The sequence below is a fragment of the Biomphalaria glabrata genome, chromosome 6, assembly GCF_947242115.1.
Source record: "Biomphalaria glabrata chromosome 6, xgBioGlab47.1, whole genome shotgun sequence".
In the NCBI taxonomy this organism is placed as follows: Eukaryota; Metazoa; Mollusca; class Gastropoda; family Planorbidae; genus Biomphalaria; species Biomphalaria glabrata.
In genome coordinates, this window is record NC_074716.1 from 3,240,581 (window position 1) to 3,259,757 (window position 19,177).

The 19,177-nt window shown below is 35.9% G+C and overlaps 2 protein-coding genes across 2 annotated transcripts in view; one reads left to right on the forward strand and one right to left on the reverse strand.

Moving 5' to 3' along the window:
• Window positions 1–19,177, forward strand: part of LOC106061980 (proteasomal ATPase-associated factor 1-like) — a 164,626-nt gene that overhangs the window by 24,810 nt on the left and 120,639 nt on the right. The gene's annotated exons all lie outside the window — the stretch shown is intronic.
• Window positions 199–17,905, reverse strand: LOC106061433 (DNA-(apurinic or apyrimidinic site) endonuclease-like). The gene is made up of 10 exons (XM_056034099.1): window positions 17,744–17,905; window positions 15,167–15,217; window positions 14,704–14,829; window positions 11,979–12,044; window positions 11,572–11,784; window positions 5,717–5,915; window positions 5,481–5,552; window positions 4,770–4,916; window positions 2,922–3,102; window positions 199–1,633 (listed from the first exon to the last, which is right to left on the reverse strand). Exons 1-10 carry the CDS (start codon window positions 17,888–17,890, stop codon window positions 1,516–1,518), a joined length of 1,320 nt encoding a protein of 439 aa, XP_055890074.1. The 5' UTR covers window positions 17,891–17,905; the 3' UTR covers window positions 199–1,515.

Genomic DNA, 19,177 nt, shown 5'->3' on the forward strand with positions numbered 1-19,177 from the left:
AATAACATCAAGTTTAAGATTTACACTATTATATATAAACAGATCATAAATCATTGAAGGAGACACTTACAGGAATGAATTTGTATTCCCTGACATGTGACCCAACTGTTTGAATAGCAGGAAAGTTATCAAGTTTTCAAAATGAACGTGTCTAGTTCAGTCAACAAAATAAAGTATTAAAAAAAAAAGTGCAACAAATTGATTTTTAAAACAAAATGTCCAGTTTTATTGAGATATAGAGATACACTCCAGAAATAGCTTCAAAAAATTGCAAGCATAAAATAAATATGAAGATCTTTATTTTATAAAATATGCCCCCCAAAAATGTTTTTATGTGGACTCAAAGCATCCTATGGACTAAAATGCAAGTCTACTTTAAACAAAGGGGAAAAGAAAGCATGTACCAAAACCAAATGATTCTGGGTTTATTTATTTTTTGTTGTTTTGACTAAGCATTTAGCAGAAGCTAAACTCCATTGAAGCCAATAAAAAAAATTGTGTTTAAACATTCTAATCACATATATATAATCTACTGCAGTGTTTACCGAACTGTGTTCCACGAGACCCTGAATAGGTGTTCCACGAAGAACTGGAATAATTAACTCCAGAAAGCCACCACATAGTGTGTGAAGTGTTCCGTTAAGGAAAATGTTTGGGAAACACTGATCTAATGAAGTAATGGTATATATTAACAAGAATGGCACTCGGCACTTCTATGTTAACTCTCAACATGGAAGAACAGTTGAAACAATGGAAGACTAAGCTACATATTTACATTCTTATTATTATACTAGATACTATAAATGCAGAATTGTGGGATTGATATTTAAAGTAACTTTACCTTATTATGGTAAGGTACAAAATATTATAGTTGCAGTATACAATGAAATGAAGTGTTAAAAATTAGAATGTAATAACAAAAAAAAACAACACTTTTAACAATGCATGGTTTAAGGCCCCAGTTAACTTGAGATAATGTGGATCAGACAAGGAGCACAGATTGCACTAAAGCTTGCTGCTGAAAAAACAACAAGAAAAACCAAGAAATGACAAGTCAGTAGAGATCAATAAAGCTTCCTCAGAAACACCCACTGACAGACTTGTGTAAGTGCTAACAAAACACTTAACAAAGCTGTATCCAGTTAACAGTGTAATTATATCCATTACCAGCTCTTTTGCAAGAAATGTTTTTTGTAGCAAGACCTTCTACTAGAAAAGTTTCTGTAATAAAATGATAGCTACATATATATATATATATGTATTGGCCTTAGACCATAGTTGTCTCTCTTGTTAGAAATGTGTTGGCTATGTACACTATATAAATACCAGTACAAAAACAAAAGCATATAAATGGTTCTACGCGACTAGTATTGTATGATGTATACATATAATGTGTGTGCAATGTCATGTAAACAAGAGATGTCAAGCCATACATACTGTACTCAATCCAATCACTAAAATGAATGTGACCATACATTATGTGGGACAACAGGAGACGATTCACCTCAACAAAGTTCACAGGGCTAGTTGCAGCACAATGGGACAGTGATCACTTCCCATGACTTTACTACGGATAGAACTGTCACAAAGATTGGGCTTCAACCTTTCAGAGAGCACAAAGTAGTCCAACCTCCTGTAAAATAAGATTAATACAAACCATACATTATCAAAATGTTTTTTAATTGTCCTAACTCTAGTCCTAAGAAAGCCCAATAGTTACCGCAAAAAGTCTGAAGTGGAATAATAACCATGGCCTAACATAAGAATTAATATAATTTTTTTCACAAGAACAAAGAACAAAAGGAAAAACATTTTTTTTTAAGCAGACATTTTAAATTTGTAGCATTGCAGTTATCAATAAATGAAAATTAACACCACTGTCATAATCATCCTCAAATTAAACTGCATTTGAGTGAAAGCTTCAGAGGCTCAAATCCTCTTGCAAGAGCCCTGGACAGAAACTCTGTGAAATAAACAGCATAGAAAGTACTAGACTGTTGTATGCTTAATGGAGCCATAAGATTCCAGGCTGTCTATTGATATAATTACTTGAAGCAGCTGGTCATCATCATCATCATCAAACTCCCTTTGAGTGAGGGCTTGAGAGGCTCAAATCCTCTCTTGCAAAAGCCCTGGACAGAAACCCTGCTGTCTTGCGTAGTGCATAAATGTCGCCATACAGGTTGAGAATTTTGGGTTTCCCAGATCTGTCGAGACGGAGATCAGCAAGTCTGGGGCAGTCAAACAGAATATGAGGCACGGTTTCCTCTTCTTCCCCGCAGCGGGGGCACCATGAATCAAAATTTGGCCATAGCCACTAGAAATTTGAGCCAACAGGACAATGGCCTGTCCTGCACTGTGCTATAATAGCTTGCTCAGGCCTGGACAGCCTCCACCACGGGGAAGTGCAGTTAGGGCGCCTCATGCGCTCCCAGACTCCACTGGCTTTTTGGGACTTGTCCCAGCACTCAAACCACTTTTCCATTTCTGTTTTTTGTATTATAGCCAGGGCTTGAGGAAAGCTTACAGCCTGTTTAGTGGGTGGAATTTGCCCTCCCTGGTGGGCCAAAGAGTCTGCAATTGTGTTGCCAGTCACACCTGTGTGACTCGGTACCCACTGCATTATTACAGGGGTGCAATAGCGTTGTTTAATGTTATGTAAAGCCATGATGACAGTGTTGATATTGGGGGGCCATGGTCGGGGGCTTTGCAAAGCCTGTAGTACAGATTTTGAGTCAGTGACCACAACAATCTGTGTTGCCCTCAAATGTCCCTCGCCGAGTTGAGAGTCAAAGCTGCTGGTAAAATATTAAACAAAGTCCTGTCTTTGTCCTCTATTGAACATTATTCAAAATAAATCAGTAGCAATTACAATTATATTTTTACCATATAAAATTTTTTTGTACGTTTTCTTCACTTACCATCCAGCATTCTTAGCACGGGCATTCATCATATAGGTCCAGAATGTGTAGGCGTGCTCTTCTTTAGGGTGCAAGAAACGGAAGGAATCAAAGAAACCTTCCTTCAGTGTGTCGCTAAAACTATCCCTTTCCTCTTCGGTGAAGCCTGCAGTCCTTAAATTTCCCTTCGGATTTTTTAAATCTAGTGAAATAAGTTTGAAATGCATTTTATTTTCATTTGGCTTACAAAAATACGAAATAATATTAATCTAAATGATGAATACAACATTTTGATTGTTTTCTTGGTTTTTAACTCTTTCTCTCCTAATTGACGATAGCATCGTTGATTTAAACTCATTAAATTAAAATTTGATTTTATATACTTTACTTTGTCTTTTAAAATCTGCTGCCGATGACGGATGCAGACGACGAGAAGAAAATTTTAATTGACCACCTGCGGTCAATGGTAATGCTTGCCTTGGGTGTGGCAAAATATGTAGGTCACAGATGGGGCTGCGCAGCCACGGGAAATACTGCATTCCTCACTAATCTTCGGACTCAAAGACATGCTTTATTCATTCTAGACCAAATACAACATTTTTTTATAACAAACGAAAACGTTATTTAAGCTTAGTAAAAAAGGGGAGTGAAATACTACAGAGCAAACTGAAGAATTCCGTCGAAACGTGGAAAATAATTATGGAGAGAAAAGAGTTAAAATGACTTTTGTATAGAGCATTATTCATGTTCAGTGTGTTCTGGTCAAATCTCTTTTATGGACAAGTGGGGGGAGGGGGTGTCTGGGAGAAGGTTGATTTGCTGCCTTACTTGGCAAACACAACTCAAGGCAACAATTCAACTCAAGCCCTTTTGAAAGCTAGCCAGGTAGTTTATGCAGCTTTGCCACACTACGCCCCATTTAAACATGGTTAACCACCTTTTAATAAAGAATGACAGAAAGATATTTTTTAAAAAAAAAGATGTTCAGTATGACAAATATGAATCACAAGTTTGTTGCTAGTTTCGGATACACTGGCTCAAACTTTTTACTTACTTCACCTATTTAAGAACAAATAAATCAGTAAATTAATATTCCAACAAGCACCCAACATAATGAATGTTAGGATTTCTGTGAAATCTGAGAATCAGGTATAGCCTCCTTCAGTTGCAAAGCAACTATGGATCATCTCATGGAAATCAGATGGCTGCCTGGGCATTAGCTATAGTTGGAACAATTTTGCCCTCTCCACACAGCTGGGCTATCTATAGGAAGGGCAAATGCTGATACAGCTTAGGAACAACAGCATCAGAGGTTCAGTCAGGGTGTAGCTTTGATTCCTGCAAGCTACCTAGGCGACACCGCTCCAGATTTGTCTTCAAGATTGACTCCCAAAGCTTTTCCCATGTTTGGGTATAGCTGTAACGCAGAAGTTTTGATTTTAGAATTTTCCTACTAGGTGGGTAGTCAAACAAGCTTTTCCTATCCAAAGCTTCCTGTTTTAGGTGCCAGTTACTCGTCTCTGACCGTGCCCTTGACAATGAGCCACCTTAAGTGCGCACACATCTGTTACTAAAAAATGTGACACTTCTATGTTAGAATCAGTCTTGAAACTAACAAGTCAAATAAAAATTGATCCCATTTTCTAAATAACCAAATATAAGCTGAATATAAAAAATAAAAAAAAATTTATTATACAATTTGATACATCCAAATAAAAAAAAAATCACAACTTGGTTGTTATTATAAAAAGAAAAGAGCAATCCAATCAGTAAACCAAAGAGATCTTTCTGGATTTACATTCGTGAATCATTTCAACAGAACAAATCAGCACACAAACACAGAAGTTAACTCTTAAGTATTTTTCATACCTATTTCCTTGTGGGCAACATTCAAATCCCCACACCAAACCACTGGCTTCTTTTTATCCAGAGATTTCAAGTAGTTACGGAAAGCTTGGTCCCATTCCTGAGTTCTGTAATCCAGCCGAGGTAATCCACGTCCTGAATTTGGGATATCTAACAAATGAACAATATTTAAGGATTGAATTGTAGTTAAACAAATGTCATTAGAGACAACAAAACAGCTTCAGCATGTAGACTTTAAACGTGAAAGGGCATGTCCAATCCATTGAAAAAAAAACAAAAAAACTAGAGCATTTTATCCTTTAGCGCTAAAAACTTTTCAGACCAAAAAATGTTTGTCCCAATTTATAAGTTTGGCTGTGGAGGAAGAATTATACCCTACTCTAATGGGAGAGTAGAGACAACTGATAAGCAAGAAGAAAAGTTAGGGGCATTTTGTGTGTGTATTGGGAGGCTTTTGTGGAAAGGGGGGGGGGGTGTCCTTTCACAATGTTTCACTGGCTAAGGAAAACCAGAGGTATTCTATTTAAAAGAGCTAAATTATAATGGCCTAAAGTGGGGAAACTCTTAAAAGGAGGATGTGATAGGCTACAGAAATACAAGAGCTAAATTGTGAAGGAGCTAGAACTGAGAGATGGATGTATCATCTTTAGAATCAGTATTACCATCAAGTCTCTAAAACGTCAATTCTTGGGGCTTAAAATGAAATCAACTTACATGTGTTGACCAAATAAAACTTGTCAAATTCAGCTGTTATCACACGACCTTCTTTATCATGTTCTTTGTCTCCTGATAACAACAAAACATTTTTGTTATTGATCTTGTATATACACAATTTTGTTAGAATATTAAATGAGAGATTCACCAAACAATTCCAACTGTATAAACCACTTATTTTAGTATCTGATAGTAGCAAGAAGACTATATTTAAACTTAACATAACTTGTACACACCTATTCCTTCGGTTACTTTAATGGGTTTAGTTCTGTAGTAAATGCCCACACCAGAGTATCCTTCAGTATCACCAGACAGCCAGTGGTTGGAGTATCCTTCCAGCTTAGCATCATCAGGTATCTTACTGATATCACACTTTGTTTCCTGGACACAGAACACATCTGGATTTTCTGCCTTTACATACTCTAGACCGTCTTTCTGTAGAAAAAAAAAAAGGTTTAAGACATTTTTTTCTCTCGCAGACAGGAGTATTTGGGCGGGGAAGGTTCAACAAACTGACAACACAGTGTGTATATATTGAAGATAACAAGCAAAAAGACAGGTTGCAAGAAAAATGTACTTGACCAAAATGAGCAGTTAGACTACAAAAATTTATGTTCAAACCCTTCTTAGAATTCTTTAGATCATGCAATGTCAACTAAGACTGTGACAAGGGTGTCTGAGAGAAAGAGCTGATAAGTTTCCCCAGCAGGCCCCAGCACAGAGATACCCCCCGTCCCCAAATAGATGCTTTCCTGCAATGTGAGCTTCAGAAATTCATTCTCCTGCCATCTTTGATGCACTGCTTCACCTTATGCTCTGTTACACCTATTAAGAAGAATGCTTGTCAAATAAAAATATATTACGAAGGGGTGGAATGGCCAGATTATAAAATGGTCAGTCACAGGCCAATAATTTTACTTGTGAAAAAGGCACGAGCTATCAATTGATTACAAAGTCACTTCATGTCACAGTGAGTCTCAATCGAGTATGTGACAAGTGCACAGCAAGACATTAGAGGCAGTCGAACATTTTAGCTTCATACCAAGAAAACATTTATAACCAGATTTAAGCAAATTTTTTTTGGCTTTTATAAACAACAATTCTACCAAAATATATAATGCCAACATGAACAGCAACGATAATACTTGAACATCATGTTTGACACCTTTACCAGAAACACCAATCATGTACTGGTACATAATTATATACTCTGGTTAATTGCAACTTTTTCAGAACCTTTACAACACACCCTATACCCAACAGTACATGGTCACAGGTTAAAAAAGGCAATACTGACCATTAACATTTTGCCAAGTAAACAACTTCCATATTTCTGATTCATACATAGTAAAGTAAAGTTCCCCTTTCAGACTTGTGGTCTATAGGGCAGATGATGTAAAGGTCATCTGTTTCTGTGGCCTACGGTTAACAAGGGTGTCATGTGGCCAGCACAATGACCAACCGCCTTTACTTTTCCCTAACTAATGTCAAGTACCCATTAGAGCTGGGTGGACTCAGAGACGCCCAGGGGTGCCACCCATGAGCCCAAGTAAACCCTGAAACCCAAATTTCCAAATTTTACAAACCCTGAAATCATAAACTCCAAACTTTACCAACCCTGAAACGTAACTTTTACGTACCGTATATACAATTTAAGCACCAAACTTTGATGAAAGAAGAACAGTAGTAATATTAAAATAGTTTACACATATTAAGGCAATTTTTATTAAAATTAGGATTTGACTAAAAAAAAATATAATTTAATCCAATACACAACTTCATAAGAACACTAGTGAAAACAATGTTACACAAAAAAATAAGTTAAAAATTGTAGACACTTGATTTAAAAAAAAAAAGCTTTAAGATATACATATAATATTTACATATAATACATTGCATGCACAAAAAACTCAGCAATTAGATTAATTTTTTTTAAAAAACTTGGTGATAGACACAGTGTTAGGTGCATCAGGATGCTTTCGTTTCCTTGATCCTGGCCCTGGCTGTGGTTACTTTTGTCATAGATGTGACTGATGGGCCTATGGTAGATTTGTGTGCCTCAGCTGTAGATATAGTTGAGACAAGAGTAGTGGAAATTACTGGTGAAACTTGAGTTGTAGATATGGTTGATGAGGCTTGAGCTGTAGTACAGATAGATGAGACTTCATTTGTTATGACTGTTGAAGTTTTAATAACAGGGATATTAGACAAACTTGATGTGGTATGACTTGATGAAGAGACTGGTGTAGATAATAAGTTAGAGGAAGCTTGTGGTTTCTCAATTGGGTAAGTCTTAGACTTGATAAAAACTTGTTGCAGATGTTTAGCTGAATTAACACAGTTTCTCATTTGTTGGGAGATAGACATTGTTAAAGATGTTTCTCCCTTTGCTTTCAAATGACTTTTAATAATTGCAATCCCTTCATAATTTCTATGAAGCATCCTACTTTGGTCACACTCTATTATGTCATCCATGATATTAAAAGTACTCTCCACCAATGGGCCAGAGAATATTGATAACAAACTTTTAACAAGTAAACCTAATAATGGATATTTCACTTGGTCTGTTGATGGCTCCTTCATATTAATAGCTTTACTCCACCAGTCTGTATCAAGACGAAAATCTGGGGATGTCTCATCAGCATCTAACTGAGTCAAAGCTTGATCAATAGTATACAGCCTGATCTCCCTGTCAAGCATACCACATTTATCAGAGCAAATGACGTTTGGCAATTTTTCAGCCAGCTTTGTCAAGGCAGTTGCTGTTTCAGTTGATCGCTGTAACCCAGGATCTAGGGCAGAAAGCTGGATTATTGTGCTGTTTAGCAGAGGCATCTTTTTCATTTTATCAGCTGCATTTTGGTAACCTACTCTTACAGCATTAAAAAAGTCATTGATCCAAATATTTTCAGATTTATTGCGAAGAAATTCCTTCAGATGTGGTAAGCAATAAACCCCTAGGCCAAGTTGTCTGTCTCTAACTTGAATGGATTTATCTGCTAAATTTAGATTACAGAGACCTTTCATTCCTTCCTTAGGGTCACTAATTTTGTCAGGAATAATATATCCAGACAAAAAGGTTCTAAATTGCTCATACATGTCTGCATGAAGACGATGGCATTGAGGCTTCACAGATTGAAATGTATTAACATATCTGGAAAACTCCTGGAGTATTCCTCTGTACAATTGTAATGTACAATAAGTCAAATTCTTTTTATGAAACAGATGCAATAAAATTACTTCTTTTCTTTCTTTTCCAGCTTTTGTTATATTTTTCTTTATTTTCAGTGCTAAACCTTCTAATTTTGACTGGCTCTCAGTTGTTATACCATATTTCACAAAAACACTGTCTAGGTCAGTTTTGTATTTGGCACGTTCAAGTGTGGATAAAAATCCATAATAGTAGATGAACAAAGAGTCCCACAACTCATCCAGTCTGTCACAAACTTCTTTCATTTGAAGGAATCTGTTTGCAATAGGCCTAAATATTGTCCTGGGTTTACCATACAGCATCTCCTGAACTTCCCTGAAAATGTCACGAGCTTTTGTTGAGTCCTCTATGTCATAGTAGATGTTGGAGGCAAAAGTTTGAAAATTACTAAGATCTTCAACAGGTACAAAAAAAGCTTTAGCTGCATTGTTAATCATATGGACTGTATCTCCACTGACATCCAAAAGACATGGATTAGCTTTTTTTATGATGGCCTCAACACATTTTTGGCCCCACGCATCACATTGCAGTTATCCATGGTAACTGAAATTACTTGGGACCATAACAAGTCTCTCTCATTTAAAATGGACTCCAAAGCATTGAAAATATTTTCAGCAGTAGAAATATTTACCTGCCTTGAACCAAGCAGTTCAACACAAACTTGCTGTTTAGTGTCACTGTAATACTGCACTAAGACATTGAGACATTTATTGCCAGCGTTGTTAGTGGCTTCATCAATGTTAAGAGAGAAAAAATTTCCTTAAAGACTCTGCGACAATTCTTTTTTCATAGCTTCTGCTATACCATAAGTCATTGTATATGTAGCAGCAGTTCTTCCCATTGAAGTTATGTTAAGTGCTTCAGTATCTTGTGCAAGTTTTTTGCACAGGTCAATAATTGGCTGAGAAAGGCTGTAAGGCAAACAGTGCTCAGCTAAGAATGAGCCAACTATTATTCTGTTATCCAGGACTCTGTCTGAAATAGGGCTTTTTTTCCTTGAAATATCAGATGTACTGATGGCACCAGGGATTTGATAGCTGTTCCTTGCACTTGAAAAGGCAATTAAATGTGAGGCATTGTTTGAATGGTCCATCAAACATTTTTTGCCCGAAGAGCCATATGACAGTGTTTGATTGCAGACAATGCAATAACATACTCCTGAAAAGTTAATAAAATAATTGTATAAAAATCTCTATAAATGTAGATAAAAAAAAATAAACTTAGTTTATGATCAAACTTTAAAAAATCTCAGACCTAGATTCTAGATATAAAATCTATATAAACGAACCCTAAGGTCACCAAATAACTTCTTAGAAGACTTTGATCAACTATAAATAAATCAATGCCACAAGACAAGGCAAAAAAAAAAAAAAATATAAAAAATTCATAAAATGTTTAAGATGCCAGTACTGTAGGACATATATATAATGTATAGATCTACAGATTAAATATTGATCTATTAGATCTATATCTATATATTATACTTGTGATTAAGTATACTAGATCTAGTCTACTTAGATGACTAGTTGTCTTAGTGTTATTAGATCTAAATTATAGAATCTATCTATAATACTATAATGTATTTATAATCTATTTCTCTAGATAACTCTGATAAGATTTCTATTAGATTTTTAGATCTAGTCAATCTATATCTAGATCCATTATCTATAATTTAGATCTAGATTAGATTTAGTTCTAATAGCCTAGTTTCTAGATTACTAGATTGACTAGATAAGATCTAGATATCTATCGATTATCATATCAATTCAGTATATTTAGTCTTTCTCTTTCAGATCATGCTCATAGTTTAACTCATATTAATTTTTAGTCATATAATATTATAATATAGGTCTAGATCTATTAATATAGTAATATAGACAGACATCTAGAATCTAGAACTATTTCTATATCCTATCAATATAGACTCATATAACTAAATCTACATTACTTAACTATGATCTAATCTACATTATACATCTATTCTAGATAAGCTTTAAATAGTTTAAAAATTATATTTAAAAAAAAGAAAATAGCTAGACTACTGAGTACGTACCTGGGGCATCAATTTTTTTGCACCATTCTTTAAATAAAGTACCGGTGCCATTATCCGTTTCTAACCACTGCCATCGCCATTTGTTCTTAACACTCTGGTCTAAAGTAATGGCCAACACATCATTGCTACTTAAAAATCGCATTTTGAAGCAGGAATTAAACAAATACTATCTATAAGAAATAACTTTCGTGTCCAAATAAGAATGTGAAGGAAGAGAGAATGAGAATCACAATCACAACCAATGCTTACAGGAAATACTGTTCTGAACGCGCTTTGCGCATGCCAAAACACTTTTGAGGGGAGAATTCATTGTGAAAAGCGGTGCGATCGATTAGATTTGGCCTAAAAAGCTTGGTGAGGGGATGCGGTGAAAAATACGGACAATACCCGGAAACTTTATTTTTTTAACCTTGCAAACCCGGAGGGGGGGGAGAAAACGATCTCATGAAACCCGGATTTCCGGGCACCCCTGGAGACGCCCGAAGATCCCGAAATAAAAAATCCCGTCTTCACCAGGATTCGAACCCTGGTCCCCGTTTTGGAAGCCAAGCGCTTTACCGCTCAGCCACCGCGCCTCATGATCCATACATAACCAGGTGTAAAACCTTCTCTCTGTATACTGTTATGTCTAAAATACACTGATACCAATGGCTGAATAAATGTAAAACTCTAGCTCTCATGTTGTGTTAAAAAAAGATCTCAAAAGCTTTCTTTACAATTTTGTAAACTTCTAGCTTTTCATCCAATCAAAATTGAGAAAAGAAATGAATCTAAGATTAAGTGATTCTTGAATTAAAGAGTGAATCAAAAGAAGTAAATTGCATTACCTCGAGCCAAGCTCGTAGTCCATTTACATTCCAAGATGCTATCTTAAAGTTGGCTACTTTACCATCTGACGTTTTAGCTTTGACTGATGAATCGATGTCTTTGAGGGATTCAACGATGGAATCTCTTTTCTTTTTCGCTTTGGATTTGGATGCTTCGCCATCATCATCCGCCTTTCTTTTGTGGCCCCAACCCCAGCCTCTCGAAGTCTTTTTCTAGGAATCAAATGTGTTGACAAAGGAAACAGTATGTCAAAAACAAAATGTAACACCAGAAAAAGCACCATTAAAAATGTTGCTAACACAGACAAATAATAAAGGTAATTTGTTAAGTTATTTATTTTTAATAATACGTCTGAAATCTAAACCATTTAAACTTGATATTAAAAAAAAAAACAAAAACGTGCCACCTCTTCAGTTTTCTCTTCTTTATCGTCAGACTCAATCTCTTCATTTTCATCACCTTTCTCCTTTTCCTGGTTTGAAAAAAAAATTAAAAAATCACCTCAATTAAAATCATAAATACACAGTTTCATTTAGTTTTGTAGTTACATAAATGAAAATTCGAAACAGGATCACAATGATTAATGGGCCCCACGAAGACCTGCTGATCAGTCAGCGAACGCAAAATTAAGACTATATATCACAAGGTCCCCAGGGCTCCTCCTGTTGGGATCAGTACCAGGGAAAAAAAGAAGAGGCAGACAGAGAAAGTGATGGGAAGACAACATCAAAGAATGGAAAAAAGATTCTAGGCAAGGCAAAAGACAGAGGAGTGGAGAAAGTTGACAGTTCATGTGTGATGCCCCAAAGGTCCAACAGTTGACAGTTCAATTGTGATGCCCCAAAGGTCCAACAGTTGGCAGTTCATGTGATGCCCCAAAGGTTCAACAGATTAAGGGATAGAGGTAGGTAATATAATTGTTGAAAAAGATACTTCATGCATAAAAAAAAATATTCACTAAACCAGACACCATTGTTTTAAAGTTTCTTATCTTATAAAATATGGACGTTACTTCAAAAAGATGCATGTCCTTGGGTCAATCTAGTCATGCATGTTAATCAATGACTCAAACGACTGACTCAGGCAACCCATTCCATGCTCTAATAGCATTAGGAGAAGGAGTATTGTACAAATTGGCCCCAGAATATGGAACTAGGAATGCACCTTTATCTTTGTGTGTGTCTTTCTGTGTGGATTCAGGAGTGGTAGGTCCACTATAGACATGATATCTTCTCTACGACTACTGCAGGAGAAATTCAGAGAGAGAGACAGACCCCTTTACATTGTTTTTGTCGATCTGACTAAAGCTTTTGACATGGTCAGCAGAAGTGGCCTTTTCAAACTCCTGAGGAAAATAGGTTGCCCTCCCAAACTACTGAAGTTAATTGAATGTTTTCACGAGGAAACTAAATGTACTGTCAAATTCAATGGAGCCCAATCAGCACCTTTTGAGGTTTGCAGTGGTGTCAAGCAGGGATGTGTGCTCGCACCTACTCTGTTTGGCATATTCTTCTCCTGTCTACTGCATTATGCGTACAGCGACATAAACGAAGGTGTGTTTCTCCATACAAGATCCTCTGGAAAACTATTTAATGTATCAAGGCTGCGGGCAAAAACCAAGGTTAGGAAGCTACTCGTCAGGGAACTCCTGTATGCTGATGATGCAGCTATTGTGGCTGATTCTGATATTCAGCTACAGTCCATGGTTGACAAACTATCTGCTGCTTGCCAGAAGTTCGGCTTAAACATCAGTCAAAGCAAGACTAAGATACTTGTCCAAAACACAAACACTGCACCTCAAGTAAGCATTAATGGCCAACCACTAGAAATTGTTGATCACTTTTGTTACCTTGGCTCCATCATATCCAACAACACTCTACTGGATAAAGACATAAACAACAGGATAGCCAAGGCAATGGCCACCATGTCACGGTTGCAGAAAAGAGTCTGGGACAACATATTGCTGACTAGCAGTACTAAAGCCCTAGTCTACCGGACCTGTGTGTTGAGCACCTTGCTGTACGGAAGTGAAACATGGTCAACCTACTCATGGCAGGAAAAAAAGCTGAATGTCTTCCACCTCCGATGCCTAAGGCGGATCTTTAAAATAAGGTGGCAAGATAAGATAACAAATGAGGAAGTGCTACATAGAGCAGGATGCCAGGACATCCGCTCTGTTATCAGCAGCAGACGCCTTGGCTGGCTTGGCCACGTTCGTAGAATGCCAGTAGGTCGACTTCCACAGGACATCCTGTATGGCGATCTAATTGAAGGCAGGAGAGCCGCTGGTCGCCCACTTTTACGTTATACGGATGTATGCAAACGCGACATGAAGCTCTTCAAAATCGACACTGGCAACTGGGAAGAGGTGGCACTGGACAGATCCACATGGAGAGAGAGCATAAAGGAAGGGTCACAGATTGCAGATGTCATACACAACAGAAGCAGAAAGAAGGGTGAAAATGCAATGGCGCCTGGTGATTTTATATGCCCAACCTGTGATCGCAGCTGTGTATCAAGGATTGGCCTCTTTAGTCACACAAGAAGTTGCAAAGGAAAAAGATCGTCTCACGAGACGTAAAATGCCACAGACAGACAGTCTTTCTGTGTATTTTATTAGGTTTTGTATTTGAAGATTCAGTGTTTTATGTATAATTCCTCTTATCCTGAAGGGTTTCTAAATTTAATGATTTTACTAAGGGTGTTACTCTAATCAAATGTGAATATTCATTTGTTATGAATCTAACTGCTCTATTTCGTGTCTCTTCCAGTTTCTTAATCTTTTCGAGAGTTGAGGGGGGTCTCAAACAGAGGATGCATATTCTAATATTGGCCTTCCTTCACCACCATCACCTAACCCTTAGTCTGTTGTTCCGTTGGGGCACCACACAAGATTTGCCTACTGTCTTTCTCCATTAAATAACATTTTACTTTGGTTAGGCCAATAATAAAACATGCATTCTCTGTTTTGGACCCCTCAACTGAAAGTTATCTTCTCTTTCCCTTAGATCTTGACTGATTTCAATTCGATGAAAGTAAAAGGTAACTATAAATATAATCCAGATACCAGACAGATACTGAGAACAAAGTCAACCAGGCTAGTCAATGTTAAGAAAACACATTCTTCTTACATCTTTAGTTTTATTCTTGCTGGTTTTTTCTTTAGTTTCCTCTTCCTTCTTTGTCTCTACATCTTTCTCAACACTTTTATCTTTTGTTTTGCTGTCTTTAGTCTCCGCTGCTTTGGTTTTCTTGCTCTGAGACATTACAAACAAATCATTTAGAATTAGATTATTCAGGAATGTTCTCTGCATTTGGTTTATAGCTTATATAACAATAATAATAATAATAATAAGGCTTGTCTTCGAGGCCGAAGATTAATTTATGAAGTTGTGTAAAAATTACTAACCTTGTAATGCACTTACAAATAAACATCTGGAGAGGGAGGGAGAGAGAGACAGACAGAGAGAAAGGGAGGGAGAGAAACAAAAAGAGACAGAGAGAAAGAGAGAGAGAGAAAAGGGAGAAAGAGAGACAAAAAGAGAGAGAAAGAGACAGAGAAGTTTACTAACTGATGATAGAACATAGACTTACTCCTTTGGGTGGCATGTTAGAAAACAACTTCACCTGTAAACTGCTGTGTATCTAGAATGTAGACGTGAAATTGATCATAAATGGTCAGCACAAAATAAAAGTAAAATTAAATCATAGATATAAAGATCTAGATTTTTTAAAATCATTTAATAGGGATGTTTTGTTCACAGCCATGCTGCATTATTTAAGAAGTATAGCAATACTACTATAATTATCAAGAATGAATAAACTAGGCTAACCTTTCTGAACTAATCTAAAGTAAAATAGCAATTATACATAAAACACTGAACCATAACCTTCAAATACACAAAAAATTTTTTTAATAAAATACTCAGAAAGACACAAAGATAAAGCCACATTCCTCGTTCCATATATAAATGCTAGGACAAATTTGTACAAAATGCTCCTTCTTAACTAGCGCAATTAGAGCATGGAATGGGTTGCCTGAGCTAGCCAGGAAAACCAGTGACTTGGCAGAATTAAAGTCATTGGTTAATATGCTTGACTAAATGCATGACGCATAGGACATAATCATCTTTTTTTTTGAAGTAACATCTGTATTATATTTATAAGGTAATCTACAATATTCTTGAAAACTGAAAGGTTATGTAGATTCTACATTTAATAGATTTAGACCTCATAGAGCCAAATACATGCTGGACATTTAAAATATTCTGAACATTAGCATAGAGTCTCAGACTTGGACATACAGATTCTAGAATCTATATACCCATATATCTTTAAAGACATCTTGTGTTAATATAAATAAAGAATCTTTTAAAAATGATAACTTTCAATTTTATAAACAAATATAAACATTGATCTAAAACTACAATAGACCTAGGAGATCAAGAAAAGATTATTGTTGTTTACTGCTCCTGCAACAGAGTTTTTGGTGTGTGCCAGAATCTAGACCAAGTTACAATCTAGTATTTAAAGATACTATGGGCATATATGGTACGGGGTACTCTGGGCGACAATGGAAAAGTACAACATTAATAAAAACATAATTAAAGTTATTCAGAACCTCTACAAGGATGCCACTAGTGAGGTGTACTTCAACAATAATATTGGGGACTGGTTCAAAACCACAGTTGGAGTAAGACAAGGCTGCCTAGTTTCACTAACACTCTTCAATATCTTCCTTGAAAGATTAATGGAAGATGCTCTTGAGGGCTATGAAGTTACTGTATGCATTGGAGGAAGAATTGCTAACTTGCGTTTCGCAGATATGACATTGATGGCCTAGCAGGGACAGAAGAAGAACTAGCTGACTTGATGATGCGTATTGACAAGACTTCCGCAGCATATGGTATGCAAATAAATGCCAAAAAAAAAAACAACAAATTATGACCAATAGCCAACAGGGATTTAAAAGAGGCATCAGTATTGGAGGTGAAAAGTTAACTAGAGTTAACAGCTTCAAATACCTCGGAGCTATTGTCTCAGATGAGGGAACAAAACCTGAACTATTGACCCGAATAGCACAGTCCACAGCAACCCTTTCAAAACTTAATATGGAAAGACAAAGGCTTAGCCTCATCACCAAAATCAGACTGATACGCTCCCTAGTCATGGCAACATTTTTATATGCTTGTGAGTCTTAGACGCAGACTGCAGAGCTAGAGAGGAGGATCCTAGCAATGGAATTGAGATGCTACAGAAGGATCCTAGGCATCATGTTTGAAGACTGCCTCACAAACCAAGAGATAAGAGACAGGGTTACTGCAACGATCGGACCTCATGATGACCTGCTAACTAAAGTGAAAAAACGCAAGCTCAAAATCTAAGGCCATAAGGCATATTACAAGATCTTCGAGGCTCGCAAAGACTTTCCTTCAGGGAACAGTACCAAGAAAAAGAAGAAGAGGAAGACAGAGAAAGCAATGCCAATGGGAGGACAACATAAAAGAATGGACTGGCCTGCCATTGAAAGAGGTTCTAAACAAGGCAAAAAGACAGGGAGGAATGGAGAAAGACAGTCGATGAGTCTTGCTTGGTGCCCCAACAGACTAACTTTGACTAAGACTAAGGGATAGGTAAAGGTAATACGTAACTATAATCTATACTAATACTGGTTACTAGAATCTATAGTGACTATAGTAATAGTAGTATCAGTCTCTATCTATACTCCTATACTATTACTTTAAATATAGCTCTATTATCTATAGCTATAGCCATGGCATAGGCTATAGACTATAGGCAGGCTAGTCAGTATACTCAGTATAGTTAAAATTATACTTATAGACTTCAGATTTACTATATTTATTATATTATAAATATTTATATACTACTAGATCTACTACTACTATACTATATATACACTGCAGTACTAGATCTATAGTTATATTATATAATATAGATCTAGTATATATTTAATATTATATAAGTATATAAGACATCTAATACTAGATAATCTAATAATTAAATAATAGTTTTACTTTTACTGTTTTACTAGGCTTTATTTATAAGTTAAATAAAATTAATTAGATCTAAAGATTCTAATATAAATCTATATATAGAATAGCTATTCTCAGTTTAAACTAATAGAATATTAAATGCACTAGTTTTACTCACGTATTTTAAATTATTAATGTTATATTTTACAGATTTGGGGGTCAGATTAATATAGTGAGTTAACTGAGATGCAATATTTTGGGTAATAATAGCAGAATACCGGTACCGCAAGAATACGCGGCAGATTGTTGCAAACAAAACAGACATGGATCTCCAAGTCGATACCAAGAACAGGCGATATTTACAAAGATTGCTGAAAATTATTCGCTAAAATGTTATAATTTTTTTTTAAACCATTTTTTTTTCATTTTTAGCGTTTCAGATCCAGAATAAAGATCTAAATCTACAGTTTGTATTTTGGTTTATCTTATTTGATCAACCGTATGTTTGTTTACTTATTAATTAAGAAATTATAAAATCTTCATTTGTAGCACACAAAGGTTTCATAATATCAAGAGTGACCTTAAAATTAAAATAAATTCTATAATTTATTAGGCACATTGTTTTCATATGGGTAAGGCAACTTTTAAGAGAAAAAAAGTATGGTCAATGGGCTACTCTTATTAATATTTAGGCATATATGCTCTTCATTGGGTGTGTCTTAGTATTAATAGAATTTCAAATATCGATACCATTAGCAATGCATTTGAGTCATCCTTCGCTACTAGGCTAGGTCTGTTGCTTCATTCGATTTTTTATTAAGATCTACTCATGTAAGTACATAGATGATCTATTTAGATAATATATATTTATACATATTTATAATTTAGTTAGTTTAATTTGGTTTACTTAAATTTTCACATTAATTTAAATTAATTTATGGTAGATTATCCAAGATATAGAGTCATAAAAAAAAAGTACTTGATTCTGTAGCCATAAGATTATTTTTTTCTTTCCAGCCTTTGATGCTGTTTCAGTAGTTCCAATGTTTTCAGTTCATCTGTGGACACTGCAAAATGTCAGCAATCTGTCTGCATTTTTCAGGGGACTATTGATAATGAAGGAGTCACTGTGGTTGAGCGGTAAAGCGCTTGGCTTCTGAACCGGGGTCCAGAGTTCGAATCCTGGTGAAGACTGTGATTTTTAATTTTGATATCTTTGGGTGCCATATATGATTCCACCCAGCTCTAATGGGTACCTAACATTAGTTGGGTAAAAGTAAAGGCAGTTGGTCATTGTGCTTGCCACATGACATCCTCGTTAACTGTATAGCCACAGAAACAGATGACCATAACATCATCTGCCCTATAGACCACAAGGTCTGAAAATTGAACTTTTATTGACAATGAATGAAAAAAAGGGTTTTAAAAATATGAAACTTAACATTTTGAAGCAACAGTAGAAGATGAATTAAATAACAATATAGCCTTTTGTGTTACACTCTGACATCTTTGAGGTCCTGAATATATTTAAGTTTTTTATTGTTGCCAGTCAAAAGGGGAATACTACTATAGACCAGAAACATCATTAAAATTAAAATCTCCATCCCAGCAG